This window comes from Venustampulla echinocandica (genome assembly GCF_003357145.1).
Source record: "Venustampulla echinocandica strain BP 5553 chromosome Unknown scaffold_2, whole genome shotgun sequence".
In the NCBI taxonomy this organism is placed as follows: Eukaryota; Fungi; Ascomycota; class Leotiomycetes; order Helotiales; family Pleuroascaceae; genus Venustampulla; species Venustampulla echinocandica.
In genome coordinates this window covers 3,638,224-3,657,241 of record NW_022474207.1, presented here as the reverse complement: position 1 = coordinate 3,657,241, position 19,018 = coordinate 3,638,224, and the positions used below count along the sequence as shown (strand labels likewise).

The 19,018-nt window shown below is 48.2% G+C and overlaps 9 protein-coding genes across 9 annotated transcripts; 5 read left to right on the top strand and 4 right to left on the bottom strand.

The window, feature by feature from the left end:
* Positions 1–84: 84 nt before the first annotated feature.
* Positions 85–2,336, top strand: BP5553_05599 (uncharacterized protein; the record flags this gene model as incomplete). Its single annotated transcript, XM_032014222.1, has 6 exons — positions 85–141; positions 208–438; positions 498–541; positions 762–829; positions 875–1,948; positions 2,146–2,336. 6 exons carry the CDS (start codon positions 85–87, stop codon positions 2,334–2,336), a joined length of 1,665 nt encoding a protein of 554 aa, XP_031870822.1.
* Positions 2,337–2,522: 186 nt separating this feature from the next.
* On the bottom strand, positions 2,523–3,293 carry BP5553_05598 (Peptidyl-prolyl cis-trans isomerase; the record flags this gene model as incomplete). The annotated part of the gene is made up of 4 exons (XM_032014221.1): positions 2,523–2,532; positions 2,587–2,843; positions 2,920–3,192; positions 3,291–3,293. The coding sequence occupies 4 exons, from the start codon at positions 3,291–3,293 to the stop codon at positions 2,523–2,525; spliced, it is 543 nt and encodes a 180-aa protein (XP_031870821.1).
* Positions 3,294–3,919: 626 nt separating this feature from the next.
* BP5553_05597 (uncharacterized protein) lies at positions 3,920–4,248 on the top strand (the record flags this gene model as incomplete). The annotated part of the gene is made up of 2 exons (XM_032014220.1): positions 3,920–4,159; positions 4,234–4,248. The coding sequence occupies 2 exons, from the start codon at positions 3,920–3,922 to the stop codon at positions 4,246–4,248; spliced, it is 255 nt and encodes an 84-aa protein (XP_031870820.1).
* A 428-nt stretch (positions 4,249–4,676) lies between these two features.
* BP5553_05596 (50S ribosomal protein L14) lies at positions 4,677–5,271 on the bottom strand (the record flags this gene model as incomplete). Its single annotated transcript, XM_032014219.1, has 4 exons — positions 4,677–4,747; positions 4,798–5,034; positions 5,103–5,187; positions 5,257–5,271. The coding sequence occupies 4 exons, from the start codon at positions 5,269–5,271 to the stop codon at positions 4,677–4,679; spliced, it is 408 nt and encodes a 135-aa protein (XP_031870819.1).
* Positions 5,272–5,919: 648 nt separating this feature from the next.
* BP5553_05595 (Histone-lysine N-methyltransferase) lies at positions 5,920–8,155 on the top strand (the record flags this gene model as incomplete). The annotated part of the gene is made up of 3 exons (XM_032014218.1): positions 5,920–6,012; positions 6,073–6,661; positions 6,714–8,155. 3 exons carry the CDS (start codon positions 5,920–5,922, stop codon positions 8,153–8,155), a joined length of 2,124 nt encoding a protein of 707 aa, XP_031870818.1.
* Positions 8,156–9,230: 1,075 nt separating this feature from the next.
* BP5553_05594 (Uncharacterized protein) lies at positions 9,231–11,041 on the bottom strand (the record flags this gene model as incomplete). The annotated part of the gene is made up of 4 exons (XM_032014217.1): positions 9,231–9,491; positions 9,548–10,056; positions 10,161–10,773; positions 10,850–11,041. The coding sequence occupies 4 exons, from the start codon at positions 11,039–11,041 to the stop codon at positions 9,231–9,233; spliced, it is 1,575 nt and encodes a 524-aa protein (XP_031870817.1).
* Positions 11,042–13,044: 2,003 nt separating this feature from the next.
* Positions 13,045–14,404, top strand: BP5553_05593 (uncharacterized protein; the record flags this gene model as incomplete). Its single annotated transcript, XM_032014216.1, has 7 exons — positions 13,045–13,263; positions 13,318–13,364; positions 13,413–13,479; positions 13,531–13,553; positions 13,612–13,646; positions 13,715–14,273; positions 14,326–14,404. 7 exons carry the CDS (start codon positions 13,045–13,047, stop codon positions 14,402–14,404), a joined length of 1,029 nt encoding a protein of 342 aa, XP_031870816.1.
* Positions 14,405–16,058: 1,654 nt separating this feature from the next.
* On the top strand, positions 16,059–17,035 carry BP5553_05592 (Uncharacterized protein; the record flags this gene model as incomplete). The annotated part of the gene is made up of 3 exons (XM_032014215.1): positions 16,059–16,391; positions 16,449–16,884; positions 16,944–17,035. The coding sequence occupies 3 exons, from the start codon at positions 16,059–16,061 to the stop codon at positions 17,033–17,035; spliced, it is 861 nt and encodes a 286-aa protein (XP_031870815.1).
* Positions 17,036–17,865: 830 nt separating this feature from the next.
* BP5553_05591 (DNA-binding of Mlu1-box binding protein MBP1) lies at positions 17,866–18,977 on the bottom strand (the record flags this gene model as incomplete). Its single annotated transcript, XM_032014214.1, has 2 exons — positions 17,866–18,335; positions 18,407–18,977. 2 exons carry the CDS (start codon positions 18,975–18,977, stop codon positions 17,866–17,868), a joined length of 1,041 nt encoding a protein of 346 aa, XP_031870814.1.
* Positions 18,978–19,018: the final 41 nt, after the last annotated feature.

Here is a 19,018-nt window from a genome sequence, read left to right as displayed (position 1 = left end):
GGGACCAAACCAAGCTCTGCATCTTGCAGTATGAGTCGAGCAACCCTTTTTCATTTGCTCTTTATAGCAATTTGACCTGAAGAAATGGCCGGCGATGGATTAAACGCACACATATTAGACGCCATTGAGTCTTTGAAGTTGGTAAGGACATATCAATCAATTATTGAAAGCGTCAAGCTTAATAGGACCATGCTGATACAACTCTAGATCGCCCGACTATCATGGCGGCGGAACTTGACTTCATGGCTCTATCTGCCTCTCGGAATCCTAATAATCCTCCTCGCCTGCTTTGGGGTCGATTCTCTAATTCATCTTAGTTCGGTTTCTTTCCCGGCATCTGTTGCTCTGTTGATTATTCTATTCTTTGGTTTGATGATTTGTGATACGGTGCTGGGAGATCGCAAGACTAGGGCTCTTGTAAATGTCATTGATATACCAGTATGTGCACACTCGTTCGTACATTTCAAATACTGGGTTTTCTCTAACGGATCTTGAAGGCCGGATGGGCTCTTCGATATATCAACATTTTCTTTACCCCGTCGTGAGTCAGATTTCTTAGCCGGAGTAGCTGGAATGCGACGGCCAATAATATTCCATCCTTAAGTGAGTGATTCAGGCGCAATCGAGGGACATGTATTTTGAAGTCAATCTAATGACCCGTGAAACCTTTTACGTCGAATACGATGTTGCGTGCCTCCTTCCCTATATTCCAGTTACTCTATTATCCCCTTCATCCGGCCAGTTCTAAGTGGACCCTACAGTTTCATCCTCCTTCCCCTGAGTTCTTCAATTAGTGGAACTGAGGTTGGAAAAATTATAACTGTGTTCCGTGAGTAGCGTTTCTCTATTAGCTCCCTATTCTAAAGTTTGGCAGTCGTCGGTTTCGTTGTCATGGTCGCTGTGACGGCTTGGCTAGTAAGAGGATTACAACTCATCACTGGAACACCTAAACGAGGAATAACAGAACGCGCCGAGGAGATGGGCAATGAAGACGATGCAATCCCCTTGGCCGAATCCAGTCGCAGCAGACAAGATTCCCAACTCCAACTCACACTTCCTACCGATCCTGCTTCGAACTCAACCAGCGGCATCTCTACTTCTGGCCAATTCGATGAACCCACCAACGGCTTGATCCCGCCCCTTAGGACGCAAGACCCCGGCCGCATCAGAGGGACGGGAGGTCCACCTGAGAGCGACACCTTAATACGTGAGACTGGGCTTTCAGATGCCCCCTCGCAGACCCCGCTTCCCCTGACTCGGCCACAGCGTTGGGCTGCTTTCATTAACATGAATGCCGACAGACTGACATATGCTTTCTTATTCATCTTTGTCGGACTCCCGATATACTATACCACAGGTTACGCCATGCCGGCCCAGTTGACATTCAATGTTCTGGCCTACTTTGCCGCGCTTGCTTTTCCGCCGCGGTGGAGACAATTCCTCCATCCGGTCCTAGTATCCTCCGCAATTAGTATCATCGGATTCTGGATTCTCGGTCTCATTAGGGGAGAAAACTTAGATCAGGTGCTAGGCAGCTATAAAACCGGCACTAACTATCTCGATCTCTGGCATGGCGAAAAACATCTGAAGGCTCCTGGCGCGGGAGACGTCTTCGGAAGTGTGCTTGACGCGAGTATTGTCTCCCTTGCTCTCCCAATGTTCTCATATCGGCAAGAACTACGGAGGCACTTCTTCGCCATCGTTATTCCGAATGTCGCCATCTCCATTGGCTCTCTGTTTGGGTATCCGGCACTATGCTATGCCATTGGGATCTCATCCCAGCGGAGCTTGGCGTTTGCAGGTCGCAGCTTGACGTTAGCATTGGCTACGCCTGCGACGACCAATCTAGGTGGGGACGTGAATACAAATGCTGCTCTGGCAATCATGAGTGGGATTATGGGTGTGCTTGTTGGACCGCGGATTCTTGAATGGTTAAAGATACCCCAAGGTCAGCTGCTCCATCTCCCCTTCTTAAGAAGGATCAATTATATAGAGAAGGGGCGTATTTCTGGAGATTGGTCTAAGATATGGGGATATCATTGGGTATCGAGTTGAGAATGGTGTGGTTGGGAATGATCAAGTGATCTGCAGATCCGTGCCTAGGATTAACTTTACCTGGTACCTTGCAGCTGACACATAAAGCAGATGACTACGTTACTAGGGGCGTTACGTTAGGGGGCAATTCCTCTGCAATTGCAACCGCACTTTTGCTAGTGACGGATCCTAGAGCTGCAGCTCTATCAAGCCTCAGCATGAGCTTGTTCGGCATCATAACGCTTGCGCTAACATCAGTGCCACCTGTGGTTAGGGCAATCCAGTCTTTGGTGGGGTTATAACGAGGAGAGTCAAAAGAGATCGCTATTCAGTGATCATCTCGTCAATTATTCACAGCCATCACGTTTCAGATAGAATAGACCAACTGCTGACTAGGGCATGTACGTCCAATAATGATATCATATTCCCACATCAAGAAGTATTGTTGTCCAAGCCCGTATTTCCATAATCACATTGATAACATTCCTTCATTCCAATCTTCAAAAGCGTCAGTAATCAATCGTATAATGACCGAGTTTTGAATCAACGTACCTCTCAATCAAATGCAACCCCGAGGCGGTCTCTACCACAGGGCTGATTTCCCCAGGCTTCAGCTGGAAAGCCGCCTCCTCAAACTCCTTCTGCATATCTCCTCTGGCAAAAAACCCCAGATCTCCCATTTTCCTAGCACTGCTGCAATCAGATTCAGCGACAGCAAGCTGCCCAAGAGATGATTGGCCACTCTTGATGCGGGCTTCGTGGCCCAGGATAATGTTCATAGCTTCCTCCTTCGTGCGCGTGATCTCTGCCTGCAGATTGTCCGTTAGCCCAATTTGGCCCTGACCTTTAGCAGCTATAGCATGTCTAAAGCCCCTCGATGCATACCTCACGCCAGCTACTCGGACGTCGACTGTCCTTGTGTTTGACAAGTAAGTGGGCGGCGCGGATTTTGCCATTGTGTTCACCGTTCAGGTTACCACCCTCTGTTCTGGTCTCAGGCGCAGTGTGATGCTCTGCCATATGTATCTTGAGCTTCTCGGTATCTGTTCCTGGTGGGGGCTCCCATCTTGACATCTTTTGCGACTCATTGAAATAATATGGGAGATTCTTCGAATTCGAGTGTCGAACCTCCCATCCCGGCGGCAAGCCTGCGTCAGCCTGTTTCCATAGTTATATTAGCAAACTATCTTGAGATTGAGCGGAGGGAAGCTACATGTAAACAACGAGGGGCACTGTGAAACCGCGGCCCGACATACCATTTTGTGGAACTTTGTGGGTGTGAAGTTCAGAGATACCTTAAGAGAGGATATGTGACAACAATGAGGAGGTTTGCAAGACGTCGTACAGAGTTGTGTTTGTTGAGTTTCAGTTGTTCTTGTCGAGGTGCAGGTGCAGGCGCAGTTGAAGGCGCTGGTGGAAGGTGGTGGAGGTGCAGGTGATCAACCCCATGGAGGGGTCCCAAGGTCCCAGGTCCCTTTCGGGCTAGAGCTCTCTCTCGACAAGGCGAGACCGGGGCTGCAGGGGGCAAATCCCGGCGTGCTTTGTACAGAGTACATGTTTGAGGCTGACAAAGACAGAAACCATCCAGACACCAAAGAGAGGCGCACCACAACTCTGTATAACCCAAAGAAACTCCTACCAGGACTCTTTCCCATACAAACCCATACAAACCCAGCACAAATACGAATTTCCGCCTCCTTCCTACATCTGCACACTGCGGCCGCTTCTGCAACAGATCTACCACGATGGCCTCACCAGCAGACAGCTCAGGCGAGGACTCGAAGAAGACTATGGAGCAGATCACCTTCAGATTCTGCAGCGAATGGCATGATCCCCTTCTATTACCCTGCGCGTAGACTCGAGCTAACATTTCTACAGCTCCAACATGTTGTACCCCAAAGAAGATCCCGATACCCACCGCCTGCAATTTGCTTGCCGAACCTGCCAATACTCCGAACAGGCAACCTCGGCTTGCGTCTTCCGCAACGTTCTCAACAACGCCGTTGGTGAGACTGCTGGTGTAACTCAAGACGTCGGATCTGACCCAACTGTTGGTTTACCCCTCTGTTTGTTGTGTGGCGCTCCGGTCATCTGCGAGGGTAGAAACAAGGGAAACGATGATGGCGTACTGGATGAATCGCACCAGGAGATAACAGCTTATGCGGATGACCTGCAGAAGCTTGAGCAATCTTTATAAAGGCTATGTCTCAGTAACTCTTTTGCTGATGTCGATATTCTTTTTCTAGCTTCCGCGGTCGAACAAGACTTGCCCCAAGTGCAAGAACGAGGATGCGGTGTTCTTCCAGTCCCAACAGAGATCTGCCGAGACGGGCATGGTGAGTAACTATAGTGTGCATTCGTACTACGATACTTGCTAATGTGCAACGTTAGAAACTCTTCTACGTGTGTTGCTCTTGCGGTCACATCTTTCAATGATACCCTGGGAATGGCTTGGCGGGGGATATCTTATAGCTTGCATTACGGCGTTTGGGAACTGGCATGTAAAAGCAAACGGTGTATGGCGTTAACTATTGGCGGACCAGTCAATGTAGCGGGGGAAGATTCTTCTATATTTCAAATGACCAACTCATACAACGCCCTGTTCCATATGCTACATGATACCCGTCTTCGGTACAATATTCTTACAAGTGCATTGGAGCTAATGATAAAATCTTCGACCACTTCATTTTCCTCAACTCTGTTCCCACAATGCCTATAAATCAGTTAGCAACTTCCAAACCAACCTGCTTAACATATTCTTACCATTCAATCTCGTCCCAATCGGCTCCCCGGTTTTGTTGATCAACACGCAGGCATTATCGTCGAATTTAACCACACTACCATCGGGGCGTTGAAGCTTCTTCTTCGTTCGGACCACAACCGCGTGTCTGAGGTCGCCTCTTCGGACCTTGTTGGCTGCGGATGTAGAAATGGTTGCGCCTGAACCAGTTTCTGGTCCGAAATTCCGCTGCTTTTGCACCACGACTATTATACGATCGCCTGGAAATCGAGTAAGCACGAGCTAAGGAGTCATCGAGGGAGGAGGGCACGCTATAGTGCAAACGGACCAATTTTGGCATGTCGTTTCATTTTCATAACCGCAACGCACTCGACAATGGCAGCGCCAGAGTTGTCGATGCAATTAAGCATCGTCTGTGGATGTCAAGTTAGCTTCAAGTTCGTAATTGGAAAGAATAGACTGCAAGCAGTAGTCCGCCTAACCTTTAATTGTATCATCGTGACAGCATGCTACGCCTTGTAGGCTTGTGATGGATTTCGAGCTTCGATTGTCGCGATTTGATATGGCCGTACACTGCCGTAGACGGAAACCTTTTTTAGCCTAGCGGCTCACGTGCCCGGCAGCCCAGCCTCCCAATTAGTGCAATGCGCCAACACCAGAGAACCATGCGATGCGACGGATCTTGAAGGTGATGTAGGCAAAGATCCGACTTATGTTCCTAATCATTGTCAGGCCTTCACTGGCACTGATTGACCTTTTGACAAATCAAATTCCTAATTTCAAGAAGTTTACTTTCCATATTCTTTCATGCGCTTCCATCTAATGCATGCCATTTATCACGTCGACCCCTGGCATTTCTAAGTACGGAAAGGCTGCTGAGCTGAGTAGAGAGAAGGGCTGCGCCGCCCCTTGAAGAGGATAGATATTGATACCTCTGGGTTTGAGTCGCATAGCAGGCTACATCATCTGCTGCGACGTGGTTTTTATTTTGGGCCTTCATGGGTTTCCAATTCACTCACTTCGTCGCATCGAATCTTGTCACTCCTTCAAAACACGACGTATCTCGACCCTTTGCCCAACTCCCCTTCCACAGCACCACGAGTTTTCTTGTCTCGTAACTCGGAAAAGGCGCCCTGCTATTAGAAATGCCTCCCCGATACATTCCAAAGAAGGAGCGCCTTACTCTCGCCCAACTAACTACGTACGATGATATCTTGACCGATGCGCTTGTTGATCATGTAAGTTCATTCCTCCCCACATTCACCTTTGGGAGGGTAATTTCTAATCATTAAGCATAGGTCTATTTCTGGACCCATATCCGAAAGAACAAGAGGGCATATCATTCTTCCCGTGGAATCCGAGAGGAAGATGTCACTTCCATCCTCCAAAAGTCTGTTATCATTGAGAAAGATGCCGCGAAAGCAGAAACACAACTGCTTGCACTGCCTGGATTGAAGAAGTTTCTGGGAAGTTTGAAGACGGAGAAGGAGAAAGACGACTTCAGAAAGCATCTGCGGAAATACATTAGTATATACTTGCCGGATTGTCCATTTGAGGTTTCGACGTCAAACCGCTATACCATAGACACACACGAGGCGGCTGTCACAACGAGAAGATTGATTAAGAAAGGAGAAGTTGTGAAATATCTTTGCGGAATTCAAGTTATTATGACACCAGAGGAGGAGGATCATATCAAAAAGAGCCGTCGCGATTTCAGCATTGTGGTATCGAGTCGCAACAAATCAGCTTCATTATTTCTTGGACCGGCTAGATTTGCAAATCATGACTGTGGAGCGAATGCCAAGTTGATGACCACTGGAAATGCTGGAATGGAAATTATTGCAGTCCGAAACATTGAGCTGGGAGAGGAGGTTACAGTTAGCTATGGTGAGTTTGCGGGTCCAAAACCCGGTCCAAAACGTTCTAATCATTCTCATAGGCGAGAACTATTTTGGGGAAGACAACTGTGAATGTCTTTGCAAAACCTGCGAAGACAACTGCCAAAATGGCTGGACCCAAGGTGATGACAAGAACGAGAGCATCCCAAAGTTGTCAATCGAACAAGAAGCATCTGGGAGCGGATCCTTATATTCATTGCGCCGAAGATCGAATCGACTAGATTCTGCCGATGACTCCTCCCGAAATCAGTCCATGACGCCAGACATCAACATCCGACCTCGGGTGTTACGAACAATAACTAGGTCGCTCTCCGGGCTTAAGAATGTGGAGTCTATGTTGGGGAAGTCACCATCAATCGAACCACAAATATCTAACCTGAAGCGCAAGAGAGTAACCGAGTCGTTTACGGAAGAGTCGGCGTTCGAAAAGGAACCCCAATCTGAGCCCGAATCCTTGGCTTTAAAACGGGAGAGGCTTGGCGAAATGTTGGCTCCATCTCCATCATGCGAACAGCCTGGAACTGAGAGCGTTGTGAAGATCGAAGAATCAAACATAGGCTTTTCGGAGATGGCCAGTGTCCAGCCTTCTCCAACCAGCTCCACGCCGGCCTCGAGACAACGAAGTCAGTCTACGTCATCGGCGGATAGACAGACATCAACGGATGCAACCTCGGTTGATGATGACACCATAGTCGTTGACGCGAGAGTCAACGCCTCTGGTATTCCAATCGCGAAGAAACCCAGACTTGATAAACAGCCAAATCCCCTGGAGCAAGCCGAATCTGGCGAAACAATTATCGTTGGCCCTTCGACGAATCCTGAACACCCTGCAGTCGAGGAGGATGGTTCAGGCCTCTCAGATGTGGGTAGCTCTATATTCGGAGGTGGTAATTTTGAACATTTGACAACGAAGGCATCGAGGTGCCCCGAGAACAGTAAGAAGAGGAAGCTTATAGAAGAGGATACTTCAAATGATGGCGAACCTCGCAAAGTAAGAAAGAAATGGGGTTCTTGTCGCACAATTTCGAGCCCAGAACCAGCTCCTGCGCGACCCTTCCGAGTGCCAGGCGACTACGTCCTCACTCCACTCTTACTTGCACAACCAACTTCAGCTTGGATCAACTGCAAAATATGCGAGGAGCCGTTCGTGCAAGAAAATGCCTATTTCACACGCTCATCGTGTCCACGATGTGAACGCCACAGCAAGCTCTACGGGTATATGTGGCCCAAAACCGACAAAGAAGGTAGAGACGACTCGGAGGAGCGAGTACTTGACCATCGGACTGTACATCGATTTATCAGACCCCAAGAAGAGAGAATGGTCCGCAAGAGAAACCGCAGCGCTACAGAGAGTCGGGGCGTCACGCGAGAAGTTAGCCAAGCTAGTCAAGTTAAAGTAGTAGACGAGCATAAGGAAGCCAGCGATGAGAAGCAGCGGAGGAGTGGGCGGAAGAGGGTTAAGAAGGACCGTTTTACGTTGTGATATTCCTTGAAGGAAGGTGGTAAAGTGCGTACTTTCCCAGAGTTAGGCACCTTTACTGTGTGTATATGAGCAAGCATTTGGGTGGCTTGGTATGATGTGAAGGATTGGCGTTTCGGTGTTAGTAGTGAAGGGGAGGCTGAGGTGGGTGCATTGGCTGTATCAACATAAGGGACGGGGGAGCGTTTGTACCAGCAGCTTCGATTTGGGTCGCGGGCGCGATTTACTTACATGTCTCTGTACTATAGGATTACACCAGAGATAGAACACCTTGTTTGGCGGGTAACGAAGGATGTTTTTATCGAACAAATTTCATTGAAATTGATCTCACTGCGTGGAAAATGTGCTCATTGCTTCGTGACTGCGGAGTAAGTCCTTTAAAAGTTTCAACCCCAATATAGACTAAATATACTGCAAACCCGCCAAATGTCTGGATTGCCCACAGTAGGTAAAATATTAAAGTGCCGTTTGTACCAAGCACACACTTGTGCCCGCTTATGGTCCTGTAAGTTTTCTACCCTTCCCTATCCCTCTTGAATAGCTCTGGTAATACCACTTACCATTCCACACTAACTTACAGCCCCAATCTGCCTCATAGCGGCCATAGTATAGCTACCATGTGACGTCCAAATACGTCCCTGATAGTAAACAACGGGCGCTATTAGGGATAATGAGTTACCCTTACCCGGATCATATAATTTACATGGCAAAAGCCTAGTAGGGTATTTATAATAACTATAAGGTACGTGTAATTTTGACTTTGTTCTTTATTATCATAGATGGGAGACTTGCTATTATGCTTGAAGGGTGTTATAGAAAGACTAGTCTATTTCTATTTTATTATTAAACGTATATCTAGGCGCAAGTTCTGCGATAAGGAGCTGAGCCATGCCATGACGGGCTTTGGCCGGAAATTTGGAGATGAGTTATATCCAATGATGCGGATTGCTCATCTCAAACCGCATTGGTCTTCATATACCCATTATAACCTCTATCAATCATATCCAATCCAACTTCCCAAAGGCGCCACCCACATCTGTAAGGCCATTGACTCCCCAACCCAAGCCATAAAATTTGACTAAACAGTCTTCTCCTCCCGCTTCTCGTCGTCCACGTGCACACTCACGGCATCTACATCCTCTACCTTACCCTTTACATCGCGCTCAGCCTCGTACTTGATGCGGCATTCGTAGGCCGAGAACTTGCGAGCAGATACCTTCGCAGCGAAGATCTCGTCAAGTTCTTCAAGCGTACGTCCCTTCATCTCGGGGATGAAGAAGAAGAAGAAAATGATGCAGAGGAAGTTGGAGCCGGCCCAGATGTAGCCGTATTTAGCGCCCTGTGAGGAATATGTCAGAAAGGGGGTTGGATCGAAGGGAGAGGGGAGGGACATACCCAGTTGAGTTCTGAGGGGTTAATGAAGTATGGAGAACAGAAGCTGGTAAGCCATGCAAGGAGGTATCCGATCGAGGTCGCTGTGCCTACGGTCCAGGTACGGAGCTGAGAGTTAACCACCTCGGTGGCAACAGGATAACTAGCTCCTCCGACGCAGCCATTGTAGAAAAACTTGATCAGACAAGTAAAGGCCACAAGGACTTTGCCAGTTACGGGGTCAGTCGGGGAGCGCACCGTTGCAGCGATGGCGCTGGAAAGATGGCTGAGACCACAAGTAACGGCACCAATTATGAGAATCCAGCGACGGCCCACCCAATGACGCATAGCGTACATGCCACAGTTGACACCGAGGAAACCAAGACAGGTGGACACGATGGAGAACTCAAAAGCTCTTCCGACACCGGAGATCGTGAGGAAGTAAGTTTGGTAACCGATGAGGAACCAGATACCACTTGCTGTCTGGCATGCAATCATTCCATAACAGAGAAGAGTTCGACGGAGATTGACACCTGCATTTCAAGTTAGCTTGGGTGCAATTGGAGCGGTTCTGAAGACCGTCGATTGAAGAATGGCTAGGAGGATAAGGGGGACCCTTAGTGGGGGGGAAGCATACCCTTGAACATATCCCAGAAATGGGCAGTAGTAAGAGCCTTCTTCTCTTCTTCAACACCGCGTAACATCTCTGCCCATTCAAGGTCGATATCGGTTTGGTCGATACCGCCTCTTAGAATCTCTAGAGACCTGCGAGCTTCGGCGTCTCTCCCTCGGTACAACAGCCAACGGGGGCTTTCTGGCACAAAGAATAGCGCGATGCAGAGGATGGTTGGAACGATATAGAGGCAGCCAATGGGGATCTGATAGGAGGACTTTGTCATCGACCTTTTGGTGTAGTTGACAACGATAGACCCGAGAATTGAACCAACGTTCACCCAGTAAGCAAACATAGCAACCATCACACCGCGTAGATGGGCGGGAGACGCCTCGGCGGTATATACGTTGGAGAAGGTGACGAAAAATCCGTTGGCGAACCCAAGGATTAGGCGGCCGACATATAATGCAGGTTTGTTGGTGGTCGAGATTTGAATAGCACAAGCGATGGCATTGAGTAAACACGCAGCCCAGAGGGCTGGCTTTCTACCGAAATAGGAGCCGAAAAACCCAGCAATTAAGGACGTCGCGAATGATCCAAGAGTGAGAAGGGAGGCGATTAGCTGCTGAACGGTTTTCTGTTATGAGAGTTAGCACCAATGGTCCGAAGGAGCAGAGATGCCTCCGCAGAAAGTATGATAGGAAGTGGCTTACATCAATTCCATAACCTGAGGGGAGTTTGGGATCCGCATATCCAAACACCTTGAGGAAGCCGGGCATGGCCTGAAGGGCACCGATTGCTGCACTGTCAAAGCCATACTGCATATTGGCCATGCCAACAGCACAACAAATAAGTAAACATTTTCTATTCGCCCACAGGGAGCTTTCCTTGATGGCGATCGCCATGGTGGGGGAAAGGGAAGAAGAGGATTGAAAGGGTGAGGTGTAGGGTATGTGGCCCAGAAACGTGGTCGAGAGAAAACCAAAGTAGCTACATGGTCCATCTCTTATAGCTTATTATTACAGAACCCCCAGAACCAACAGACCGGTCCATCTCCACATTCTTATTGCCCCATGGGGCTGGATTGCCCTCTTAGATCTCGACTCATCGCCAAGATGCGGAGAGAACGGGTCTCGCCCTGGAGGCCCGTGGGGGAAGTGGATTTTGGCCAAGATACGTCCCACATGGAGGGGCGAATCTGTCTATCTGTATTTTGCAAGGAAGAAAAAAGATGTGCTGCTCAGCGGGTGAGTCTGGCGGGGGAACAGATGAGGGAGGCGGTAGCATCGTCGAGGAGAGTAGGTTGGAGGTGAGAAGTCTGCAAACTTTCCCCGGATAAAATCGATCAACTATGGGGTTGATTCCGGTATTACAGGCGTTTGCACGAGTTGGATAGATCCCATCAGCTCGCATCAGCCACGGCTAGGGTTTGTGGGGCTGCGGCCGTGGTAGCACCGCCACAGCAGGCCAGATTACCGAGCGGATCCGAAGCCAGCCCAGCGGCCCCAGCCTTACAAGTTGTGACCCGGGGCGTCGGTAACTCAGTCATGCAGGGCATGCAGAGTAAGACGTCGGTACTCGTAGAGCAGAGCAGAGCGCCAAGATCAGCTACCCGCCAAACTACCGAGTTTAAACATCTGCTTGCAAGGCATCTCAGACTCCGAATTGTGGGGGATCATGGGTGAGCAGCGCGACCAGCGACCAGCGACGCTGTCATACCTAGGGACGCACGATGCCTTTGAGGAATGTTCTGGATAGCCTCCTTTGTCGCGGCCCGCCAGGCGGTCGTCAGTCTATAGGGTTTCTGTTAGGATGATGACTATTCTAATATATAACAACATTAAAGTAGAGACAAGTATATCAAGTACAGTATATGGGTAAGTAACTATGTATAAAGGCTGCCTAATGCTAAGCCCAGCTTAGTAGCTCCACTCCGTGCCTACCTAAGGTACCTACATATTTAGGTACTCTAATAATAGAATTCGAGGCCCTCATTCAGTCACGTGTTACTACAGTTGTTCATCTGGAAATTCTAGTGCTATCCCTTGACTGAAAACCAGCTCAATTATCCCTCTCTAAATAAAGATTTCGTTTCGAAAGTGCCACACTGCTGCTATAACAAAAGACTTGAAATTCAAATATAACCCTATTCCTAGGACGGGTGCCTAGTCTCACCCGAAGTTTCGTTTCGTTTCCACAATTTTCCTTAGTCCAAACACTTCGATGTATTTTTGAATCATACCCACAGGACCTTAATATGCAGAGAGATTTGTCTATTTCTCTTCCGCATGACCGGAAATACCAAAGGCCTTCTGACCCACCTCCTCGATGAGGGGTTGTAAAGGATGCAATACGTGGGAAAACATTCGGTAAATGCCATTGTTTCGATTCTTTGTTTAATACGAACTTGGGAGATTATCGATGGTTTTATGAGAGGGTTCCCCGCTTAGATAATACCGCCGACCCCCTATTCCAACCGCGCAAACCCTGGCATTTCCCCTTCGGGAACCGGAAGCACTGGTGCCGTCGTGTTTGATGCTGATATTCAGCTCCATAGTCTGACATCTGACTTCCTTTCGCGATGAAGATTATTACTACCGCTCTCAATGACTTCTTTGCAATATGGGAAATATGGGTCGGAAGCCGCGCGTCCGGTACATAGTTTTTTTTTTACCTAACGTTCTCTACATGTTGACTACTTGACAAAATAGCCAATATGGGGAGAGGCCGAAAGGGCCGTAAACCGGTGATTAGTTTTGCAGATTTCTCTTAAATTTTTGATAGGCTCATGAGAGTGGAGTTGAGACTGTGTATTCGTATAAAAGCTCACCAATCTGCCACACACTTTTATTCTGCTCGTTGCGTTTATTCTGATCAAACACCTGGATTGATTACCTACTATATCAAGATGCATATCTCTTCTCTCCTTCTAAGTGCAGTCACTTTCAGCGGTGTTTTTGCTGTTCCCGCAACAAATGCAGATCCAGCTCCAAGTGTTTCCAACAATAAGACAACATCCAATTTCTGGTTTGCTGGTGTCAATGAATCTGGTGCTGAGTTTGGAACTGCAAATATCCCTGGGAAAAAGGGAACTGATTATACATGGCCCGTGGATTCGACCATTGATGTAAGTCCCTAGAACATTAATAGGGAATTGACTCTAGACTAATGTCATGTGTAGACCTTGATGGGCAAAGGGTTCAATATATTTAGAATTCCGTTTCTCATGTGAGACATCTTGCATTATCTGACTGATTGTGCCTCTAATGACGTTAGGGAGCGACTTGTTCCAAACTCGCTCACTGGCGCTGTGGACTCAGCATATCTCAATGACCTGAAGGCAGTAAGTCCATGAGCAAAGTTTCCGCAGGATTCACTTCTTAACAATATTTAGACGGTCAGCCATATTACTGGAAAGTAGGTTTTATATCAACTCTCATTATACCCTAGGACCTAGGTATTAATATTTTTGTAGAGGCGGCTACGCAGCTATCTGTGCTCAGAACTTTGGTCAGTCTTTATTTCCCACCTTTCCATTGAAAATTTACATTCCATGCTAAATAGTCCAATCTATACAGGCCGTTATAGAGGCAGTGTCATCTCAGACACCTCCGGCTTTGGCACATTCTGGAAAACCGTCGCTAGCCAATTCAAATCCGACTCCCAGGTGATCTTCGACACTAACAACGAATACCACGACATGGACAATAATCTTGTCGCGAATCTTAACCAAGCGGCTATTAACGGCATCCGGGCTGCAGGCGCGACTTCGCAAACCATCTTCGTCGAGGGAAACTCATATACTGGTGCATGGACTTGGGTTTCATCTGGCACCAGCACAGCAATGGCTGGACTGACGGATCCAAACAGCAACATTATTTACGAGATGCATCAATATCTTGACAGCGACGGGTCCGGGACCAATGCGAACTGCGTTAGCGGAACAATTGGCTCAGAGAGGCTCCAAGCCGCAACAGCGTGGTGCAGGAGCAACAAGAAAAATTGTATTTTGGGAGAGACAGCAGTTGGCTCTAACAGTCAGTGCATCAGCGCCATTCAAGATATGCTGAGCTACATGAAGTCAAACAATGATGTTTGGAGAGGGTGGCTGCTCTGGGGCGGTGGACCATGGTGGGCGTGAGTTTTCCGGATTTTCTAAGGTTAAATTCAGCGTGCTAATTCATTTTAGTGATTATATGTTCTCTATGGAGCCGCCGTCTGGCAAGCAATATACTGGTGTCCTGCCTTCGATTCTGCAGTATATCTAGGCATCCGCAGGAATTCCCTAATTGCGAAGCGGGATGGTCTCAGAAAGCTGGAAATGGGATTGAATCCAGGAGTCAGGACGACTTGCACTTGACTTCTCCAGCTCTTAAAACTCCAAGGATACTTTCAAGTTCTGTCATTATTTTTGTAAATATCCCTTTCATATGAATATATTCTCCTTGATGAAGTTTGGAGCCCGGTGGATCAAATAAGATCGGTTTGTATTTATGCTTCTATTTGTATCCATGTGAACCGCTAGGATTTTGTAACATAATCGCAAAGACCGAAATATCTATTGCCTAGGTGCATTCGTAGCTGATTACCTACAGTACCTACTAGGTAGGTACCCCTTATACTCCCCAATGACTCGCCAAAACCAGCGCGGCTACGTGAGTGGCCGGGAGTCGTACCTGCACGTTTCCAGTTGATTAAGCTGCCAAGTAATCTACGTAGCAGTGCAGGATCTCAATGGGTCTAAGGCCCAGATAGCGCTAATTACATATCCACAAGACCCACGATTACGATTACAAATCCGGGCAGGCTTGAAGTCCATCTTACACATTCCCCTATCTCTTATGCTATAGCCTCACCGCCAATTCTTTTCTAATAGTTATTGGTCATGTCGTTAATTTAGGTCATGCTATAGCTTTAGACTGCAGAGTGCCCTTCTTGATTTCCATGTTAATATTTTGCCTTCGGGAACTTCAGTATGGATGTAATTTTTCTAAGTTTCTAAACAGATCTAAATAGACCATTAATAGTGTGGAATGCTGCCATCCCTTTAAAGCACAACACCGTACTTCTTTACAGTCTAACTCCTCGAATGTCAAGAGGGTATTGGTGACTTTAAGAGACTCCTAGTGGTCCGGATAGAAGCCATGTACTCCCAGTCAAGTATTTCAAATTTTTTTTAGCTGCTATGTTCATTCTACTCAACCTTGATGTCGGTTGGTCGAAAGCCGCCATGCTTGACAAACAAAAACAACTTTGGTGATTGGTTATCCCCGGGAAAGGACATTATTATGGACGTAAGATAGACAGGACTTCCAAACAAAATCTTCGAAATCTTTTGAGGTCATGATTGGATTAGAATTAGTATGGATATTCTGCCGCGCGTCTTTCCAGCCCTCTCCACGGACTTCGTGACCCTGCGATGAAATTTCTGTGAGGGCGAAGCTTTTAATAAAAGGACATAATACTGATGGCGTAGGTTCAACGAAAGAAGATAGCTTCATGCTTGACGTGGGGAGTCGGCCGAGCTTAGACTACTCCTTTATATTAGCGTAAAGTTTAGCGGATAAAATCCCCGAATTAATTTTCATTGGCCGCCCCAGGTCTCCCCTTAATACGCCTGAATCGTTAGGCAACAATAAGCTCTCCAAGCAAAGGCTGTGGTTAATTCCTAACCTCATCAATCGACATCGCGATAGCTCCCCTCCGCCCCTCCTTTGGTCCAATTCATTGATTTTCCCATCCGCAATCAAAGCATTCTCTGTACGGAGTATTGGTTTCCACTCATTCCTTTATATAGAATAAAACACTCACATCAATTCTCAAGTTACAAATTTCCGTATACCTTGTGCCCACACTCTTTAACCCCAAGCGTTCGAAAGACCATCGTTTAGTACCTTCACGAATTCACATCCCACCACACCAATGGCGGACTCAGGCGAGCTCTTTATCGAAACTGCAGCAGACGAAGGTGGTGATATCTCTATGGTCAGCGAAGAAGTTGCTGTAGAAATTAACCCAGCGTCGCAAGCTCTAGAATCTGGCGCCGACAGCACCGAGAACGGTCTCCCATTTCAAGACGATGCCATGGATGAAGTACCAGCACGCGCCACATATATCGATTATTTGAAAAGCCCGGCTGTTGGTCTCCTAGTGGGACAGGGCGACGAGCAGGGACTTCTTACGGCGCATCAGGCCTTACTTACGAAAAGTCCCTGGTTTAAAGAGCAATGCGAAAGATTCGGTGACGATATCAGGGTGAGTTAAGATGCCTTGCCAATGGTTGGGGGTTGGCACTCATACAACAGCATACAGGAACGCTCAATTACCCTCGTTGACGAGGACCTTGACGCCGTGGGATGCTTCCTCGAGTTTCTCTACACAGGCGATTACTTCCCGCGCAAGATCGTGGGCACCCGCGATCTCGAGCGCGACCCTCAGGAGCCTCTCGTCGACGAGTCTGGCGACCAATTGCTGAAACATGCTCGAGTCTATACGCTTGCAGATACCCTCGGCCTCCCAGCTCTCAAGTCCCTCGCCTCCAGCAAGATCCACTGTGTAAACTCTACGGCAAAGGGCGAGATCGCGTATGCGAGATACGTGTATGCGCATACCAAAAAGGACGATAATGCCATCCGCGCACCTGTTGCATATTTCTGGGCCACCAGATCTCATACCCTGCGCTCGGAAGCCGAAGACGAGTTTAGACAGATGTGTTTGGAGTTTCCCCAGTTCGGATACGACGTCCTCAGTAAGCTAGCGCCCCTCAATCTACAACTGTTACAACGTATCATACTAATTATTTCGCAGCCCGTGTCCTGGACGACAAGCTCAAGAGAGAGAAGCAGGACAAGCTCAACCCTACACCCGGAAGCTCCCGCAAGCGTGCCCGAGGCATCTAAACATCCTTGGTCGTTGGAGTATAAGTCGGTTGCTATCACCTATTTTTGAATTTTTTTTGCTGCGTCTAGCCGCTCCGTCTTGCCTTAGTTGGGTTTCAACCGTATTCATTGGGCTGTAGGAAATATACATATGTAGTAATATGGGCTACGGGAGCTCTTGGTCGGTACTTAGGTTGGCGCTGGCAGGCTGGGATGATGGGATCCCACATTGTATCTGTATCAAACCGGGAATTGAAGCGGGAAGGGCAGGGCAGGGCAGGGCGGGAATGCCCGGAATGTAAAGCAAAAAGGAGCGGGAAAACCCCATGTACTAACTTGCTTCCCTGATGATAGCGTTTCACAGAATGTGATAATCATTTTAAGGATACCAATTGCTACTTTTCTTAATATTCGTTATTTCGTTAATAGGTAGCGAGCGTATCTACCTACCTAGCTATGAGCCAGCCGAAGGACAGAAAAAATGGTTTCCGCCTCGTTCCCATGAGATTTGTTTGCTAGTTCCCAGTCCATATTCCTGGATTCTCTTAATTCTTGCAACGCTCAGACGACCTCGCTGTTATAGCTAAATGAAAATGGTGTAAGTAAAGTAGTTTCGTATAAAGCCTGGAAATTCTTCCCCCCTTCCCAAGCAAGTAGATCAACGCCCTGCCGTAGCGACATCGTAAGTAAGCATAGGTATCATCGAATTCAGTCTCCATATTTTGCGTCGCCTTCCTATCACGTTACCTCGTGGGCTACATCAAGTAAAGTTATAGGGCAACTTCCCCCCAGCATACATAAGCTCCAGCAAATAGCAGATCGTATTCCGTACTGTGGTTGGCCACATCGGATCAAGAGTAGGATGGTGGCCGTTGGTGGTGTTGCGGTTGTTGTTCCTCACCCATCCTCTCCCCGTTCGCATCATCACCTCTCATACCTGGCCCAGGGCCAGGCTCCTGTGGCCTCATCATCTGCATTGGTGCCATCCCTGGCCCTGGGCCCATCATTGAACCCGGATGCCTAGCCTGATTCTGTACCTGGCCTAGCGGAGGCGGGTATCCCCTTCCCGGCGGCGTCTGATTACTGGGATGGTACAACAGTGCGCCGATATTATGTACGAAGAGCGGGTATAGCATTTCGGTGGTTTTCTCCTTGTTGGCGAATTCAAGAGCTCGCTCGAAGGGGATCCACACGCCTTTTAGATGCATCGGCCCGATTTTGACGACGTGCTTGTGCTTCTCGGCCTTGAGGATACCGTCACGGCGGCCACGCGTCATGCCAGCGACATTGAGGAGTTTGGTGCCGTTGATCATATGGTTGTCTGGTATGAGGTGTCAGTATGATGTGTCTAGAGGTGCCTGAGTGCCATTAAGTAATATATAAATTATTTACCTTCTCGTCGAGCTACACAAGTTCCCTTGACGTCGACCTGAAAGCACAGTGTGCCTTCGTCTTCCCACAGTGTAGCTGTGACTCTTGGCCTCGATCCCGGGGGTGCAACCTGCCCTGTGGTGTCCATTGCTATCTCTTGTGGAGGAGGGGCAGGATAACCTCCTTGGCTGATGGGCGGTAAACCGCTAACGGACATTGAGGGGAGCGGGAGGCCCTGAGGAGGCGGTGGGTATTGCGTATGCTGTTGGTGGTTTTCTTGCTGCTGGGGAAACTTCAATTGGATATCATAGGAGTATTGAGGGTATTGGTTTGAGGGCTGAGGCTCTTGCTGTGACTCCGGATGGGGCGGGGGATAGGACTGCAAACCACCAGCCTGGTTGGGATGGGGATGCATCGGAGGGGACTGCGGGCCAGACATCTGCGATGGATGGTACATGGCTCCAGTAATGGTGGACGGTGAGGATTCAGGTTGAAGGGCAGACCGTGGCAGTGATGGTGATGGCGATTGATGATATACTTGTATGTTGCGTGATGATTGTAGAGGTATAAAAGGTCGATCTTTTGAAACCATATCTGGCGCCCAGGTTAGATAGGGTAGCGCGCGCTGGGGGG